This window comes from Papaver somniferum, chromosome 8 (assembly GCF_003573695.1).
Source record: "Papaver somniferum cultivar HN1 chromosome 8, ASM357369v1, whole genome shotgun sequence".
Taxonomy (NCBI): Eukaryota; Viridiplantae; Streptophyta; class Magnoliopsida; order Ranunculales; family Papaveraceae; genus Papaver; species Papaver somniferum.
The window spans coordinates 120,237,935-120,256,063 of NC_039365.1; the positions used below are offsets into that span (position 1 = coordinate 120,237,935).

An 18,129-nucleotide genomic window follows, 5' to 3' on the forward strand; every position below is an offset into this window, starting at 1 on the left:
CTAACCAAACGAAGAGTTCGGCAATGTTTTATAAACGTTGCGTTCATGCGGAACCTATAGAGTTTAAGTGCATGGAAAAACTTCGTAAAGATTTTGCGAACCTACCGAACTCTGTTGTTTAAAGTTCGGTTACAATGTGGTCGAGTCGACCCAACCGAACAAAACTCTGTAAACTAAAAGCATAGTAGTTCGGTTACATTTGATTTTTCATCAGCTAGCCGAACAAACAAAAACTCCATTAAAGTTCATGTTCGGTTACATGTGTATTTTGGATTTATTAACCGTACTGCATTTGCAGAAAGTTCGGTTACATGTTCTTCGTATAATATAACCGAACTATGTTGACTTAGTTGATTTTTTTTTTTTTTTAGAATTTTGATTTTGAAGATATTTTAGGCCACTTATAGCAACATTAACTAAGTTACAAGCATACCTCGGTACCCAAAGGATGGTTTTTCTCCATATTCATCCATCTCAAAATAATTTTTTTCTCCATCTTCTTCTACTTCTATTACTTTAATCACTCAATAATTCTACCTCTTTTAAAAAAAATGAGGAAACCTCAAGGAAATTTGTTATTCCTTGGAAAGGTACACCCACAGTCAAACTCTGCAACAAGGTGATAACCATGTGCGAGTTGGACTCAGCCTGACCCATTGAGTTTACAAAACCTGGTCGAGTTAATTTATCCTAGTACTACCCTCCCTAGTCAGCCAGATTCAAATGGGTCGGGAATTGAGTTTTGATGGACGAGTGATGGTTTTAACCCAATTGATACTCTCAGAAGTTCCTTAAATCTTTGATTATTGTGTGTGAAGAGCGAGAGGTAAAGAAAACTTGTTGCGGACATACTTTTGTCCATGTTCATCCAAGAGAGGTCAGGTGAAGTAGCTAAAGTAGGGGTATAAGAAGTTGTGTACGCCATTTTACTGGTTCTTCGAATCATAGAAGTAGAGCATTTTGGTATGGTTTCTCGTATGTGGATAAATATTAATTTTATTCCTTTTCTTGTTCATGATAGATGGATTTGTCGCAGGCCAAACAGTAGTCAGATGCGGTAGTGCATACCTGTAATGGTCAGATGCGATGCTTGGTCAGATGCGATAGTGAAGATCCAACTGTGCTCAAGTTTGGCTTACAAAAGTTTTGTGAGTCGTTGGTGAAAGATGGGGTGTTGAAGCTTGTTTAGAAACTGTTCGGAACCTAAGAAATAGGATTGGATTGTGTGGCTATACAGTTTGATCAGCACTATCAATATGTCTCTCGGGTAGAGAGTTAGAAGCCCAGGATACAAAATGTCATCGTTGCACATGTTTAAACTCTAATGTTTACTATGATTTTTTTCATGTGTATTTTGAATATTAGTTCAAACTATGAAGAATATATTTGTCAACAGTAGTGCATAACGCGATGTAATCATCTTTTTATTTTCATTGCGCATTGCAACTTCAGGAATAGATACCCTTATGTACATGGAGATTATTGAGCTGGGCATGGATCCTGCAAGAATAATACTAGCCTCCAATCGCCTACAAAGTTGGAGTGAAAAACACCAATGTTCCTTTGAAACTTAAAATAATTTACCCATTTCTTTTTACTACAGACTGGCTTGGTTACCTAATTTAATTTATACGACCCGCAAAATCATTTACCCATCATAATTTATAGTAGCATGAAAAATAAGGTACCCATTGAAATTTATACGACGGTTTTAAATTGGTACCCAAATTATTTTATAGGAACGTCTGAAAGACAAAGCTAGGCATCTTTCTCGATACTTCGTTCTCAACTGTCAGCCGATATGCTCGTTCTCAACCACGATGAGTAAATCCCCAAAATCTCGACTACTTTCGACCTTAAGTAGGATCTGCTAACACAAAGGAAACATAAATCAAATGGCAACAGAACTTTAGGTAAAATAAAAAGAATGAATTCATAAAAAATAAGTATTGCTCACTAGCTCAAGTGGTATATCAGAATGCCTAATGTAAATGCAAACTCAATGATTAATCTGTTTGCGCACCTAAGAAAATGAACCATTTGAAAACTATTTAAATATACAAACCTTAAGACTGTTGCACCCAAAGAAATAAGAAAATGAACCATCTGAAAACTAGTTAAATACACAAACCTTAAGACTGTTGTCCCGAATTTCGTTATAAGCATCAATCATCTTTTTACCGTTAAGCAAGAATCATCTTTTTTTACCATCGCTCCAACAGAATCCAACACACGCTGCATGAAACCCAAAAAAAAATGTAACAACAAGAATAATTTTTTGCAAGGCTTAGACGTATGCAGTGAATTTCTGTATTGAAAAATCTTCCAGCTCTATGGATGATACCGCCATATATAATTTTCTGCATTGAAAAAGCTTCCAGCTCTATGGATGATACCGCCATATATAATTTTTTACATTGAAAAGGCTTCCGGCTCAACATATGATACCACTAGCAACCAAGGTCCATAAATTTCAAATATTAAGCACATCTCTTATTTGTGAAAGGAAAATCCAAATAAGTTAACATGCCCACCAACACACCCAATTTATCTTATATGATCATTTTTTTCGTTGCCCGGTTAATCTTATATGACAGTTCGCCAGTTTACCCAATTTATTTTATTGGACTGTACTTGGAACAATTAAAACACCCTATATAAGTTGATGTACAACCAGGACATTAGTAATCAACTGTTCTAGCTTCACCAGAATCACGACTAGCTCAATCTCCCTTGCTCATTTCCTGCAACCAATTCCACTTAACTCTTCATCACCCTAACACAGCTTCACTTATTCATCTCAGACTCAAATCATCAACCCTATTGGCTTTCTAAATCAATTCCCAGCCACTACCAATTTAACAGATTAGCCAACTAGCGGTAATTCGCAATGTTGCATCAAGATACGATTCCCTTTGGAAACTATTTTATGTTTTGTCCCTTGAATAAACATATGAAACAATCAAAATAAAGTAATGTACTGTGGTTATTACCGTTGAAGATCATTCGGCAAATAAAGAGCATGTTAATTGCTAAAGCAATAGCCGACACACCAAAAAAGAACCCAAAGGAGAATATCGCTCAGAAGCACTCGAGCTTGCTCAACATACACGGCACAGAGTTCATATGCGCAAAGGTATACAGCCACAAGAAGAAGAACCGCAACAACCCCTGTTCATATGAATGAAAAATTAAATAGATATACATACCTATATGTTCTGGATTTGAGGAATTTATATCCATCTCTGCAAAGTTACATGAAGAAGAGGGAGAAACTGAAACTGCAACTGATAGAGGGAGGGAAGATAACCTCTCTACCCATTTCCTGTCGAACTCTTTCCTAACCAGAGCAGTTAACCTAACTGATTAGGAAGGACAGATTTGGTATGAATCGGCTTTGATAACTCAGCGGGTTGTACTGAGTAAGACTCGCACATGGTTGTTACCTTGGTGCAGAGTCTAACTATAACCGCACCTTTTCTTGAAATAACTAATATTGTTGAGGTTTGCTCAAAAAAATCATCTATTGATTTAACCTTAGTCAGATGATTAATAATACTAACTAATCATTAAACAAAATTAATTAAAAGGATACTTTTGATATTTATATAAATATTTAGATAAGGGGTGACTTAGTTTTACTTCAAATATCTTTTCAAAAGAAAAAGTCCCAAAAAAAGAAACAGTGGTGCTCAAAAAATCCTTCTTTACTCTTACCTGGCTCCGCCACTAGTTTGGACTGAATCATTAGACTAACTCATCCGCAATTGATAAATTTGGACTAGGGAGTCTAAAGCCCAACTGATTTGGGATTAAATGTTAATTTCTACATCCAATAATTAGTTAGTTGCTGCCGTAGCAACAGAGGCGCACATTGATAACCCCTGCTCCCTTTAGTTTTGATAATATCAAATCACATATTATTTTTGATTTTATCCATGTAAATTAATTAATAAAATTTTCCGTATAAGGAAGAAGAAGGGATTACACCAGCAATAAAATCAGATTACTACATGAGAGGTATAGGGGGCAAATTTGTCTGGCAGCTTACGGTTCCGCTAATAATATAGGCATCAGTATTCTAAAAGCCCAAGTACTGGGGTGCCCAAAATGGAAATGTTGGTATTCAAACAAGTAGGGATAAAAGGCAGTTAGAAACGTTCCGAAGTTTTTCTTAGCGACTATACTGTCCTCGTAATTCTGCAAAATGCCATTGGTGAATGGAGGGACAAAAGTCCTGCATTCCTTAACCAATCTTTGTAATTCATCTTGAATTACAAGTGCACATAACAATCTTTGTAATTCATGATGAATTACTCCACCCCAATCTGCATGAGAACACATAACAGTTAACAGTGTAGCATGGTACCAAAGAAATGAGATATACAAGTATGCACATGGTTCAGAAAAAAGCTGATACTTTCAAGGAAAATAAGAATCTCAAGAAGTAAGAAGCTCAATTTGACCGAATGATATCAAGGAGTTCAACTGGTCATGGAAACCACACGAAGGCATTGAGACTCAGATAATTACAAATAAAAGGATAGATTAATTTAGCAGCTTTAGAATCTGCATGCGTGTTAAGGCTTAAGAGTTGAGAGAGTGAAATTGCTTACTTGCTGAATTAAACAATGTCAAGGGAAAACACCTTTGATGGTTATATTGCCTATGCTTACATAACCAGATGACGTACCTAAGAAAAAAGTATACAATCCGGTAAGAACATATGCATAATCCATGAAGTCAATATGATATAAGAAACAGAAATCATCTTACATAATTTACAGAACAAAAGGCGAGGGGAAATATGAAAAATTCTATTACACAGGAAACAAAATACCTTGGTAGGTATAACAAACACATGTATGATGGGTAGAATGAAACAAGTATAACAAAATCATAAAGATTTGCAAGTGTCTTACTCTACACCATCTACTGTTTCCGCCCATGTTTGTTGCAACAATGCTTGCAATTTGGTGAGGTGGACTGAACACATACACACCTGCAGGATTGCAGAAAACAAGAACATTGTAAATTGAAGATGCTCCAAAGAGAAGATCCATGAACAGACTAATTATCTCAGGGAGAACTATGATAACACTAGATGAGAACACATAAAATGAACTGTATTTGTGGTGACAAAAGAACCCACAGAGAGGAAGGTTATAGCATCCATACAGAATCCTTCTTCCAGATTTTGACTCACACCCCCAACTTTTGTACCCATTTATCTATATCATCCTATATATTACAAATATTTTCTCTTTCATTCCTCAACCGTAATTGGTAAGTGAATAAAATACTAAAACCAACAATTACAGAAAGTTTCTAGTTGGGAGGTGCTATTAATTAAGACAAATTGGTTCAATCATTGCACAGAAATGAGAACTAGGTCAAAAATCGAGGCAGCACTTTGTCAACAAAACATTACATTATTAGCTGCAAACGACATGCTGTCATAAGATGAAAATGCATGCAGTTCTACTGCTTCCATTAGCAAAAAAGAATCAGCAAAGTATATAGCGCTGATATAGACAGACGGACAGACTAGCCACAATGGAAGTTATACATTTATATGCGCGAATAAACTAGGTTCCGCGAAGGTTCTTCGGATATCTGGATCTTTTGATACTATGAAGTCAGAAATCAACTTCCTATATGCAGAATTTGCTGGGATCCTCATAAATTTCAGAATGGAAAATGATGTTTATGACTTAAGTGCTGACTACTTCAGCATGGTATCCTGGAATCTTACTAATCAGACTCAGAAAATTCTATTGAATTATAATGTTAGTAACTTCTTGTATGGTCCAGGTCGAACTCTCACAGTCTGCAAACCAGTGCAGGACAATCAAACATGGATCGACACAAATTGTAGGTGCATTTATCATCTAAGAAACGTGTATGATATTATTAAAATTGTTGAACAACCATAAGAACTGAAGCAACTACCAAGATAGAAATGGTTAACAATTACTCACCAACAGTAAGGGAAAGAAAAAATGGTGAAATAAACATCATAATTCAGGCCATATCGAGAGCTATTTTCAAGCAAGACTCGAGATAACTTGTAGGATGCTTTCTGCTGTACAATATTTTGACAGTGAAAACCTTCTTAGGGACAGTGAGAACACCCCAAATGGAGAAGAACGCCAATGCCTTAGTACCATGCAAAGTAGCTGAAGCAGGTACTCTGCTAAAAATGAACAGAGAGTCAGAGTACGTATTACCGCTCACTGTATAACACTGAGCAGTTTTTTTTCTGCTAAAATGGAACCAGAGACAAATCACAAAGCAACTACATTTTAATGCCTAAATGAAATTAACTCTATATAGAAGAGAGTTTAAAATTTTGGACCTAATCACATATACTTCATGTTGGAGATTAATTAAAGAAATGGAAAACGAAACGGAGGAGAAATGAAGCCTAACCTCCGGAAATCAAAGAAGAAGAACATCAAGAAACCCTATAGACTCACTATCAATGGGCGTGTAAATAAATTAAATCAAGGATGACCAGAGAATTAGACATTTATCCATACCTCAATCATTAACTTGTTTCAGAGAATAATTATAGTTATCAAGTTGATCCAGCGCAAGAGTATTATTTAACAATGAAATCACAGCAACGTCCGGAACAAGTTTTCTTTCACGCATCTCGTGAAGAAAATGCATTGCCTTATTGACATCTTGTTCGAAAATAAAACCTTGAATAATGGTGTTATACATGAAAGTGTCAGGTAAGCAACCATTCTTTTCCATTTCGATAATAATTTTCTCAGCCTCAAGTGACATCCCTTTCTTGCATAGGCCATTTATCATTGTAGTATATGTTATAATGTCCGGAACCAATCTTTTATCACAAAGTTCGCAAAATAGTTGCCCTGCATATACCAGTTTCCCAGCCTTGCACAACCCATCAATGAGTATATTGTAGATACAAATGTTAGCTTTGAAGCCATTATCCTCCATGGAATGAAATATTTCAATTGCTTTGTCAACTACTTGGTTCTTTAAGAGCCCATTTAACAGTGCACCATATGTTATTAGGTCTAAGGATTGTCCACTAGATTTTATCTCATTAAACAAGTATATTGCAGTTCCAACCTCTCCATTCCGGCATAGTCCATCTATTAGTATATTATAAGTAACTTGGTTGGGCTGGATACCTTTGTGTTGCATATCGTTGAAGAGTTGAACAGCTTCATACAACCTGAAATTCTTGCAGTAGCCATTTATCATGGAAGTATAAGTTACCACAGTAGGGTCATTGCCTAACTCGCTCATCATTCCAAAGACATAACAAGCCTCTTTAATTTTACCTTCTTTCCAGAAAGAATCTATTAAAACACTAAACGTTACTACGTTCAGTGAGATTCCTCGGTCCATCAGTTGATAAAAGTATTTCCTCCCTTCCTCCCACCGCCCATACTTGCATAAACCATGAATTAAAGAATTGTAAGTGATAATATTAGCTGAAATTCCTCGTCTACACATCTCATCAAAGAGTTTGATTGCTTCATCTACCTGACCAAAACTGCAAAATCCATGAATCAAAGAAGTATAAGTGATCACATCGGGCCTGCAGTGCCAATTTACCATCATTCTCAGCAACTTCAAACCAACACTGACCTCACCAATGCTACAAAACCCACATATAAGAGTATTATATGTAACAGCATCAGCCCGAACATCCGTCTCAGTCATTTTCTCAAACACATCAATGGCAGAACCTATCTGTTCCTGCATGCAGAGACCCTTGATCAAAGTGTTGTAAGTAACTATATCAGGATCATAACCCCTCTTCAGAATTTCACCAAACAAACAGAACCCGTGATCAACTTGACTTAATTTACAACAACAGTTGATCACAATGTTAATTGTGTAGATACTAGGTTGGATTCCGACCATTTTCATGATTTTATACAACGGAAAAATAGCAGAATAACATGTAAGCTTGGATATTGAAGTTAGTAGATGATCAAAAGTAATTGTTGATGGTAATGGGTTCATTGTAATCATTTTTTGAAAGTAAAGCTTTGCAATTTCAGGATTTTTAATCTCTCCAGACTTTACAAAATTCTCAAATTGGGCTGTTGTTGAACCACGATAACTTCTGGTAAAGTTCAGTGATCTTAGAAGCACAGGAAGATAGTGATAATTGAAGAATACTCTTCTGATAATCAATTTCATCTCATTTCATTTGTTGGAGGATAATTTAAAGCGGAAGTTGAAGAGAGCAGAAACAGTGAAGGCGCACCGCAGGGTTATGAAAAGCATAGATATTTGGATCATTCAGGGCTTGCCTAGAACCTTTACCATATTGGAAGCGTTAATTGTAGTGTCAAACTGACATTAGTCTCTAGCTTTTTGTTAATAGTCCTTTGATGAATTACGAGGAGCTTCAAGTGCTGGAGCTAAGACTCAATAGTAGATATCTTGTTTATTTCCCATCTTCTAAATGTAGTTATGCATGTACAGAAGTATGCAGAAAAAAGAAGAAGATAATCTTGCTATATGGTACAGATGGAAGGATATTACACTTTTTGGTTCTAACAATCATACAACTCTTGGGGAAAATTCGATAATGTCTCATCTCAGTGAAGACACTAGTAAAAGACTAGAAACCCTGAACTCCAGAAGAACTAAGCCAGGTCAATAAAGTTACTTCTTCAACTTTCGAGCAAGAAAACGTTCTCGGGCTGCTAGAATTTGGTTGTTGCGGTGAAGTGGATCGATAATATCAGCTTCTTTCTTTGGAAGATCTGAGACTTGTTCCTGCAAAGATTCTTCGGGAGTAGCAAATCCACCACTGTAAACAGAAAAGAGTCGATATTGTTATTGAACTTCAAACATATGCAAAAAATTGAGAAAGACCTGTGTTTTTGGACTTCAGCGTCGAAGAATTTGAATATTCCACAAGTCCACTTACCTGAGCTTGTTTACATCTATTTTCTCAAGTTTTTGTAAGATCGGCATGACCCACGACATCTCCACTGCACAAACATTGCGCATGAAAGGACGAGAGGTAGTAATGAGTTCATGGTACACCACATAGTTGGGTAGCTTCCCATCCTCATCTGCCTTCAAAACCGACGATGGGTGTACCTGAAATGGAGTACAGGATTAGTTATTTTTATTCGAATCGATAGCTGCCTCAAAAGATTTCTCTACAATCGAATAGCCTAAACATCTATATGATACTCATTTTAAGATCGAGGCAATAGTCATAAATACCTGAACAAGCTGTGGTTTAAAACCAAGGGTTCTATAACCATTATGGTGAATCATTCGCTCGGCCAACTGGCTTGCATAACCTACACATAAAGCCCTCCTTAAGATTTTATAATCTTGTCGGCTTTCTCGTCGTCTTCGATTTGTTTGCACATCCAGTGGTCCTGATATTCCAAAAGCAAACTGTGTTATAGATTTTTATATAGTACAAAAAGATGATAAGGAGATAATGAAACAACCGCAGGTGTCAGTAATAATAAACTCTTGTAAGTTACGAGTATAATTTATTGAGTTTTTAAAAATAAAAAAGGCTTTCACTTTGACTCAGAAGACTCAGAAAATATCAAATGCTGAAGTTAAATACCCTTTTTGGAGTGTTTTTTGGAAATGTAAACACACTATATATACCTATGTTTGTATGTGAGTTGACACAAACTACTACAGATTAAGAATATTGTAGGCTCTGAAATGCTGAATAAGTTATTTTTGTGAATCATATCAGGGCTTTAAGTTATTCGAGTCTATTTTTTAATCAGGGGGAGTGATAAACTATAGTAAGACAGGTTGCAAGACCAACAAACTAAAGAATATGAGAACGGTGGATCGCATCTGTTTAGAGATATCAAATCCTAACCTTTTGATATTTTCTGCATTATTTGAGACAATTGTTTCCTGACATCCTTGGTGAACATCATCCCTCGTACCTACAACAATTAAGCCGAAGAAAATATTTTGACCAACTCCTCCACGAGCAAATAACAGTCAATCAGCACTTAAAAATATATCACCAATTATTACCTGCAATGCATTATCTGTGCACCAACGTGGATCATAGTTGGCTCGATCCCAGTCCTCGTACACTTGGAGCAACTGGATGTGATCACCCCATCCAAAACCGTCTGGTAAATCTGAAGGAGCCTGTTTCCTCTTCTTGTCAATACTCTTACTGCAAGTACGAATCATGGTGTTAAATTCTTAGAAAGATGCAGACAATGGTTAAAGAATAGAAGCATAAGAACTATGAAAAGAGCAGAAGTAGTACAAAGAATATGCTCACTGGTTCCACAAACAGTAGATGAATAAACATCATGGAATTGTAGCCAGTAGCAGAAAGACAATATGGATCCTAATGGTTACTTATATGGCTGTACAGAAACTAAACTGGGAAACCGGATCAGACAGAACTGTTTCAGTTCAAAACCATTAATCCAACTTTCTTAGTTTGGTTCTGGTGATACCCTAAAAGCTAAAACTGAATGAAGCCACAGATCAAAAATAATAACAACCTATAGTGATAGATTCCACCAATCCATCGGTTTAAACACACCTGCATTAAATTTTCAGCTGTTTTCAGCTGCTCTATTTTTTACGCTTTCTGCTTACCATCATAGCGAATTAGAGACTTGGAACAGGTGCAGATGGTCCATATCATTTCAAGTGAGGCTCATATTTTATAATAACCTAAGTAGCACAATTCCTGGGACCCCATTATTGTAGTCTAGTCACTAGTGTTGTGAGTTCGTTCCTTTATTAATCTTGATCCACCTGACCAGTATCAATCTGTATGTCCTACGATTAGTTGCTTGGGTGTTATTATTTTTATGTATCCACTAGATTCTCATGAAAAAAGGATGTCATTGGCTTTTGGTTTTGAGGTGTCGGAATCAATGTTTCTGTAGGCAGAGTAATCACATTTAACATGATACTTAACCACTAGAGGTTGTTTTATACACAGGTCAAACCATTAGACTTATGAAGGGTGTTAGGACGCTTGAGCCACTAGTTTTATGCATAACCGGACAATTTTTCTTTCTTAACAGTCGTTTTGTAACCGACAATCTTTCTTAAATATGATATTGTCGGATATTTGAATCTGACAGAAACTATATTATCAGTTTTGAGAACCGGCGGTTCCTAACTGAACAGAGTCGGTAACTTATAATTTAGGTCTTGCAGAATCCAGGGACACATACTTCCTTTCTTTAGGTAAAAACACCAAAAAACTATGAATTAATCCCTTCTACACTCAGGCTGGCACACAATTTGAATATAAATGTGAAAATGCGATATCTGGTGGCAGTAACTCCCTAGACTTCAAACATTACTCGATTCAAAAAGGGTGGGGGAAAACATATGAAAATTATGGGTGAGTGACAGCAGCCTAAATGAGAACTAGCCAGAATATGTGACTTAATCACATATCCAAACTGTCGGGTCTCATTCATATGGGCCACCGTAAATTAGTTTAGCGAGTACAACTCCGCAGAAGCAATTTCAGCCATTAATCATTGAAAATGTTCCAGTGAGGAAATTGAGATAAGCATACTGACAAAAATAACCAACCTCTGAGTGGGAAGTAATGTCGTTTCTGCTGATAACATGGCTACCACAGTCAATGCCTGGGACAAGGAACCATACTCATTTGCCTCGATCAGGGTTCTCGAAAGTGAAGGTTCTAGTGGCAACTCTGTGTAAGAAATGGAATTTATTAACAATTAGCAGCTTTATAAATATTACATTGTCCCTAATGCCGAGACTCGATAAAATACTAATATGTACAATTAAAATAATAAAAATTGAAAAATAAATAAATATATATTACCAGACATTGTCCTTCCAATTTGTGTAATAGTTCCACTTTCATCAATTGCATTGATTAGATATAATTGTTTCAGAGCGCCTTCTAAAGAATCACCTGCAGCAGCAAGTTAATGAAGTATCAGAATGCTAAATCCAGTATAAGTATAAGATGATGAAAGTGAGAAAAATAACATCGAGCTGGGAAAAATAGTGAAACTAGCTTACATGTCCAAAACAGAGGAATCACACGAGATATAGAGAAGTGGACTTAAGGAACTGAACAGAAAGTAATAAGTAAATTTCTCTTACGTGAGGGTGGATCGAGGAAATCAAATTTGAGGATATCGATATCAGGAAGGTCAAGTGATTTCAAATAAAGCACACTTCCAGCAAGAGAAGAACGTTGTATCTCAGGGATCGTGACTTCGGCAAAATCCTCATGGTATATATCCGAGGGGTACAGCCGATAACATTTTCCAGGACAAGTTCTTCCAGCTCTCCCTGCACGCTGATTAGCTTGCACTCTGCACCAGAACGTGAAACAATTATTATGGACATAGTTCCAAAGAAATGAGATGCTGGTTATGAACATTTGTCAGAATAAGCTAATACTACCAAGGAATCAGGTCTCAGAGAGGTAAGAACTGAGTCGTTTGTTTTACAGGACAGAAACTCAAATAAGAGACTAACAGTAAAAATAATTGTCCAAGATGGAGTCCAAGTGGTCACGTACAACCACACTAGAGAATAGACCATCCACAATCATAGACCATGTCAGAGCAAAGGCCATAATGAAGCATGAAAATTACAAACGTAAGGACATGTGTATTAGCAGATTAAGGTTATGCATGCATGTTAAGAGCATAAAATCACTTACTTGCTGATCTGGACAATGTCAAGAGAGTACATGCCCGTTGATGGGTTGTATTGCCTTTGCTTTACATAACCAGAATCAATAACGTACCTAAGATAAGGTTAGAATTGGGTAAGAATGTAAGCCATAAAGTCAGTGCAAAATTTAAACGAAAAAACAGCTCTTGAAGCCATATTGTAGGGAACACTATATCCAGATAAAGAAGATGATAGAAGCATATGAAGGGTTTGACAAGTAACAACCATATTGCAGGAAAAGCATATCAGATAAGCAATCATCTCTTATGTAAATGTACAAACTTAACTAGGGAGTAGGCCCCTCCAAAGAGAACAACCGGCACCCTTAAGCCGTATCTAATATTACTACCTGAGAGTAACGTGATAGACCAAAACGAGCTATTCATGCAAGAAAGGAAAGTTTTCTTACACTACACCATCTACTGTTAAAGAAGTCTCAGCAATGTTTGTGGCAACAATGAACCGCCTACAGTTTGGTGGGGGCGGACTGAACACACGCACCTGTAGGATTGTGCATATAACAAGAAATATCAATTAAAATGAAAAAGAATTCACATTGCAAAAAACAATTTATGAACCTAGAAGACATTTATCTCAGGGAACTTTGAAAATATTAGCTACAATAAGTAAAATTATATGAACTGAGATTTACCTGCATTTCAGGTGGTAAAGAACCATGAAGTGGAAGAATTATAGCATCCATACAGCATCCTTCTTCTAAACTTTGAACTCTCTCCTCCAACTTTTTAACGCATTTGTCGATATCATCCTAATCAAAATATAAGTTCCCCTATTATTTATTTAACCCTTATTTTATAAGTGAAATGAATACTACCGCCAAACTACATGAATTTGAAATAAACAAGATGTACAACTCTATGTTGTCCATTGATAGCAAGTACAGAAAGCTACAGACTTACCTGCCCTGTCATGAATATTAACACATCTCCTTCTGGTTGTCGGGTGTGTATATCTATTAAGATCAATTTGTTCAGTCAGTCCACAGAGAGCTAGTCCAAAAATCAAGACAACGCCTCTTCAACATAGCAATACAACAATGATTCTAAGACTTCAACCTGTAAATGATATGCTGTCACAAAATGAAAACTCATGCAGTTCTTTAATCCTTCTCCACTATTACCACAAGTAGCAGAAACATAAGGAAGATTATAGAGTTGACGTCGACGGACAGACTAACATTAATAGGCCTCATGCAAGGTATCAAGCAACTCCAACAAGACAGGTGTATGTATATATCAAAACACTAGGTTTTATAAAGGTTTTCCGGAAGTTCTCAATCTTCAGATACTGATGGAGTCAGAAATTAACTTGCTATGTACATGTATCCCCTTTGCCTTCCAGAGAAGAGAATGATGTTTGGAACATAAGTATTTTCTAATTTCTTAGCATGGCCCAAGACTTCTACTAATCATACTCGCCAAAATTCATTATAATTCTAATCATATTTATTTCCCCTTCCTATATGGTAATTAATCATGCCAAAAATCCCATCACTTCACATTGCAAACATCCAGGCTAAACTATTACATTGTCACAAATCAATGCACTACACTCTAAAAACCATAGACAATAATAGGTACACTTATTATCAAGCAAAAACGTAAAACCAAATTGCTGAGCAGTATCAAGAATCATGGGAAAAAACAGGCTGACAACAGTTTATTAACAGTAACTTAGAATTGCACCGAGGAAGAGAAATTATTGTCGAATAAGGATCAAAGTTCAGACACATACTCAGAGCCTTATTTAAGCAAGCATCAAGATAGCTTGTAGGGCGCTCGCTGCTGTACAATATCTCCACAGGGAACAACTTCCCAGGGACAGTTAGAACAGGACAATTGGAGAAGAACTCCGATACCTTGGTACCATCCAGAGTTGCTGAAGTGATCAGAACCTTTAAATTAGATGACCGCATCTTTATCAATCGTTTCACCAATCCCAACAAAATGTCACTGTCGATAGACACTTCAAATTAGTCCACATCATTTCACTGAACTGGAGATGCATCTGACAAATAATCAATATAGTAGCATATCATGGTTAGAACCAAAATCATACTCTCATGATTTGGCTTGTCATGGAAGTGTCCAACTGAGCATGGTCCCAAGCATACAAAATTTTATTTGGAGCAATAGGATGTCAAAGGGTCACTAGTTCTGTAGTCTTTACATTGCTGCAAAAGGATTACTAACCAATTTATAAATAGTAAGTTGATTTTTGAATCACTGAAGTGACAGTTAGTGGAACCAACTTGGGCAATGATCCTTTAGCATCGATGTGGACAAACTGATGATCAATTTACTACCCAATCGAAGAACATCACAAATATACAATAATTCAAGCATGAAACATATCAAGAAACCAAACAAAACTTACGTGTTTAGACTCCTTTCATGAGCCTCATCCAATATGATAACTGAATATTGCTTTAGCTCTGGATCTGAAAGGCTTTCACGGAGTAAAACTCCATCAGTAAGATATCTGCACAAATTTCACAATTCAGGATTAGAGACAAAAAAAAAAAATCCAACTCATGGAAAATCTACAAATGTGTACAGAAACACTACTTAATCTTAGTCTTCTCCGTTGTTCTATCCTCAAATCGAATAGCGTACCCAACTTCCTCGCCTAACCGCACATTCAGTTCTTGGGCTACTCGTCTGTATCAAAGCAAATAATTAAGATTTCAAATTACTAACTAAAATTATTAAATAGAGTAACAAAATTATGGTTAGGAATTGGAAGATTTAGGTTTTTACCTGGCAACGGAGACAGCAGCGACTCTGCGAGGTTGAGTAACTGCGATAATTCCAGATTTTGTGTACCCTCTTCGATGTAGGATTTGAGAGAGTTGGGTACTTTTACCTGAACCAGTCTCTCCTATTACAACTACTACTGAATTTTGTTCAACTGTTTCGATAATTTTATCTTCGAATTGAAGAATCGGAAGAACTGCTACTGCCATTGATGTTTATTTAGTTTAAGAAAAGAAAAACTAGGGTTTTAATTGGGATATCAGCGATCCCAATTTAAACCTTTAGCGGGAAATTTAGTCTAAGCTACTGAGTATATATAAGGCTTATGATGGGGAGTCGTATACTAGCCGATGGTAACCGAGCTTTTTTCCCTTTTCATAAACGAAGGCGGAAAAAGCTAGGGGAAAAATACGGTTTAGTCCAAAAACGCATCAAAAAGTACCTATTAGATCATATCGAGTCAACTAGGTATAATTTAGTCCAAAAATTATTTAAAATATGAAAAAAACACATATAACCTTTTTGATTTATAGTCCAAATATTTACAGTTTAGTCCAAAATGATTCATGATAATGTCAGCAATTTTGAATAATATATAAAAAAAACAACAACTTATCTTTGGAACCATTTGTCCAAAATTCACAAACTTTATATATTCGGAAAGCTCTTTTCGAAAGCTACAAAAATAATACCCATGTGACTGTATAATTCTCTTTTTTTTTTTTTTTAAATCGTAGTTTACATTGGTGTACAAAGACGTACACATCTACAAAAATCCAGAAAAATCTTAAGACTTAGACAAGATAAGGTGCATCAATTTGTGCAGTACGTACAACTTGAATCGTCCATCTAAACACTAGTAACACTATCCATATTAAATAAACATAACATAGAAGCTCAAATGGATTTGAACCATCAACATCGCAAACCTTGTGATGAGTTTGGGCGATTTTGAGCTTATGAGTACCTAAAAATAAACAATAAAAAGAATCAATAGGGGCAAAGTAACAAATAACATGTGTACCAAAAACATGTATACCCATGTGTACATATCCATATCCAAGGACATTATCGACCAACATGTGTACAACGACGTGCACATAAACAATTATCAAGAACAACTAAAGTGTACAATAATGTACATGACGAGAACAACTATGTGAAATTTAATGTGGCAATTATATTGTTGTTTGAGGGTGAAAACGGTTTCTGCTGATTTTGGTAATTTCGGGTGTGTGGGTGAGAAACGAATTTAAACCCTAAACAATGTACTGCAAGGGAGTACTTTAGATTCGAGAGATCAATCTGTACAAATCCGGCCTAAACCAATAAATGGTCGTTCCAGACTTGCTTCGTTCACAAAGCGAAGGAGAAGGGTTGGTTTTGGGAGGGAAGCGAAGAAAGTGTTGAGACCAGAATAGTTGATTCTTGAAGAGTAGTTGTTTCATGACTTGTATCAGAAAGTGGGAAGCTAACAGATAGAAAGCTAGCAAATGTTTTCTGAGTGTTGTATCCTCCTGACCTGAACTTGTTGTTCGGTGGAAATAGGTAATGCCTATTTATACAAGTCGAAGTGAAACGTACTCTGGTCTCATTAAGAAATGGAAAACGGGTGAGTAAATGGGAGGAGGTGGTAACCGATAACGCTTGGAATTGATGTTCCATAAAAGAAAGCGTTTCACCATTACTCCATGTACTTACTAACCGCCTCATCCTTATGACACTTTCTTATAACGAGTGTAGTGTACGCCGCACGCTGTAAACTGCCAAACCAATACCCAATGAGCATCCCCCAGTTTGTGACATGTGTTGATGTCTCGAGTGTTTTCGCTGAAAACATGTAGCATGTTGTTGTTGTCTGGCAAGTTGAGCTTGGGAGACTTGCCGGCTCGGTGGTGACCTTCACCGGTCGAGATTTTGCATCTTAAGAGGAAGGTAGCCGTTGATTATTGCAACCTTTCGTTTGGTAGCCAGTAGCATGAAAGTATGATCAGTATGACTTTAATATGGCCCAGTTTAGGCGCGGCCAAAAGTTAGGGTTTGGCTTTGTTTAGGCGCGACCAAACTAGGGCCAAAGGTTGCCATGTGTTAGCTGGTAACCTTGGACGCCTAAGATCTGCATCTTAGATGAAAAAGTGGTCGTTGATTGTTACAAGCCTTCGTTTTGGTAGCCGCATAGAGAAGGCCGGCATGGTATGGCGCGGCAAGGTGGTTGGCATGCCATTGGCACATGTGGCATGGCATGCCTTGGCGCGGTTTGGCGTGGCCAAAAATAGGGTTTTGGGCCAAAGGTTACCATGCGTTCTTTGGCGACCTTGGACGGCTAGGATTTGCATCTAGGATGGAATGGTGGTCGTTGATCGTCGCACGCCTTCGTTTTGGTAGCCGCATGGGGAAGGCCGGGATGGTATGACGCGACAAGGTGGTTGGCATGCCATTGGCACATGTGGCATGGCATGCCTTGGCGCGGTTTGGCGTGGCCAAAACTAGGGTTTTGGGCCAAAGGTTACCATGCGTTGTTTGGCGACCTTGGACGGCTAGGATTTGCATCCAGGATGAAAGGGTGGTCTCTGATCGTCGCACGTCTTCGTTTTGGTAGCCGCATGGGGAAGGCCGGCATGGTATGGCACGGTAAGATGGTTGGCAT

The 18,129-nt window shown here is 37.1% G+C and overlaps 2 protein-coding genes and 1 long non-coding RNA gene across 4 annotated transcripts; all 3 read right to left on the reverse strand.

Moving 5' to 3' along the window:
* Positions 1 to 1,481: 1,481 nt before the first annotated feature.
* Positions 1,482 to 3,322, reverse strand: LOC113302374. Its single transcript, XR_003336823.1, has 3 exons — positions 2,994 to 3,322; positions 2,132 to 2,235; positions 1,482 to 1,867 (listed from the first exon to the last, which is right to left on the reverse strand). It is a non-coding gene; the product is annotated as an uncharacterized LOC113302374 (long non-coding RNA).
* Positions 3,323 to 3,913: 591 nt separating this feature from the next.
* LOC113302803 (putative pentatricopeptide repeat-containing protein At1g12700, mitochondrial) lies at positions 3,914 to 8,276 on the reverse strand. Of its 2 annotated transcripts, none has more exons than XM_026551760.1 (5): positions 6,543 to 8,276; positions 5,982 to 6,193; positions 4,923 to 5,002; positions 4,617 to 4,693; positions 3,914 to 4,328 (listed from the first exon to the last, which is right to left on the reverse strand). In XM_026551760.1, exon 1 carries the CDS (start codon positions 8,191 to 8,193, stop codon positions 6,544 to 6,546), a length of 1,650 nt encoding a protein of 549 aa, XP_026407545.1. In that variant the 5' UTR covers positions 8,194 to 8,276; the 3' UTR covers positions 3,914 to 4,328; positions 4,617 to 4,693; positions 4,923 to 5,002; positions 5,982 to 6,193; position 6,543. The 2 variants fall into 2 exon arrangements, with proteins under 2 accessions (XP_026407545.1, XP_026407547.1); XM_026551762.1 differs by having other exon boundaries at positions 5,982 to 6,196.
* A 142-nt stretch (positions 8,277 to 8,418) lies between these two features.
* On the reverse strand, positions 8,419 to 15,815 carry LOC113302802 (probable pre-mRNA-splicing factor ATP-dependent RNA helicase DEAH4). The gene is made up of 16 exons (XM_026551759.1): positions 15,486 to 15,815; positions 15,294 to 15,386; positions 15,103 to 15,207; positions 14,461 to 14,678; positions 13,626 to 13,678; positions 13,358 to 13,474; positions 13,115 to 13,206; positions 12,692 to 12,778; positions 12,124 to 12,338; positions 11,837 to 11,929; positions 11,578 to 11,701; positions 10,033 to 10,180; positions 9,869 to 9,938; positions 9,238 to 9,398; positions 8,933 to 9,108; positions 8,419 to 8,812 (listed from the first exon to the last, which is right to left on the reverse strand). Exons 1-16 carry the CDS (start codon positions 15,689 to 15,691, stop codon positions 8,665 to 8,667), a joined length of 2,106 nt encoding a protein of 701 aa, XP_026407544.1. The 5' UTR covers positions 15,692 to 15,815; the 3' UTR covers positions 8,419 to 8,664.
* Between the last annotated feature and the right edge of the window lie 2,314 nt (positions 15,816 to 18,129).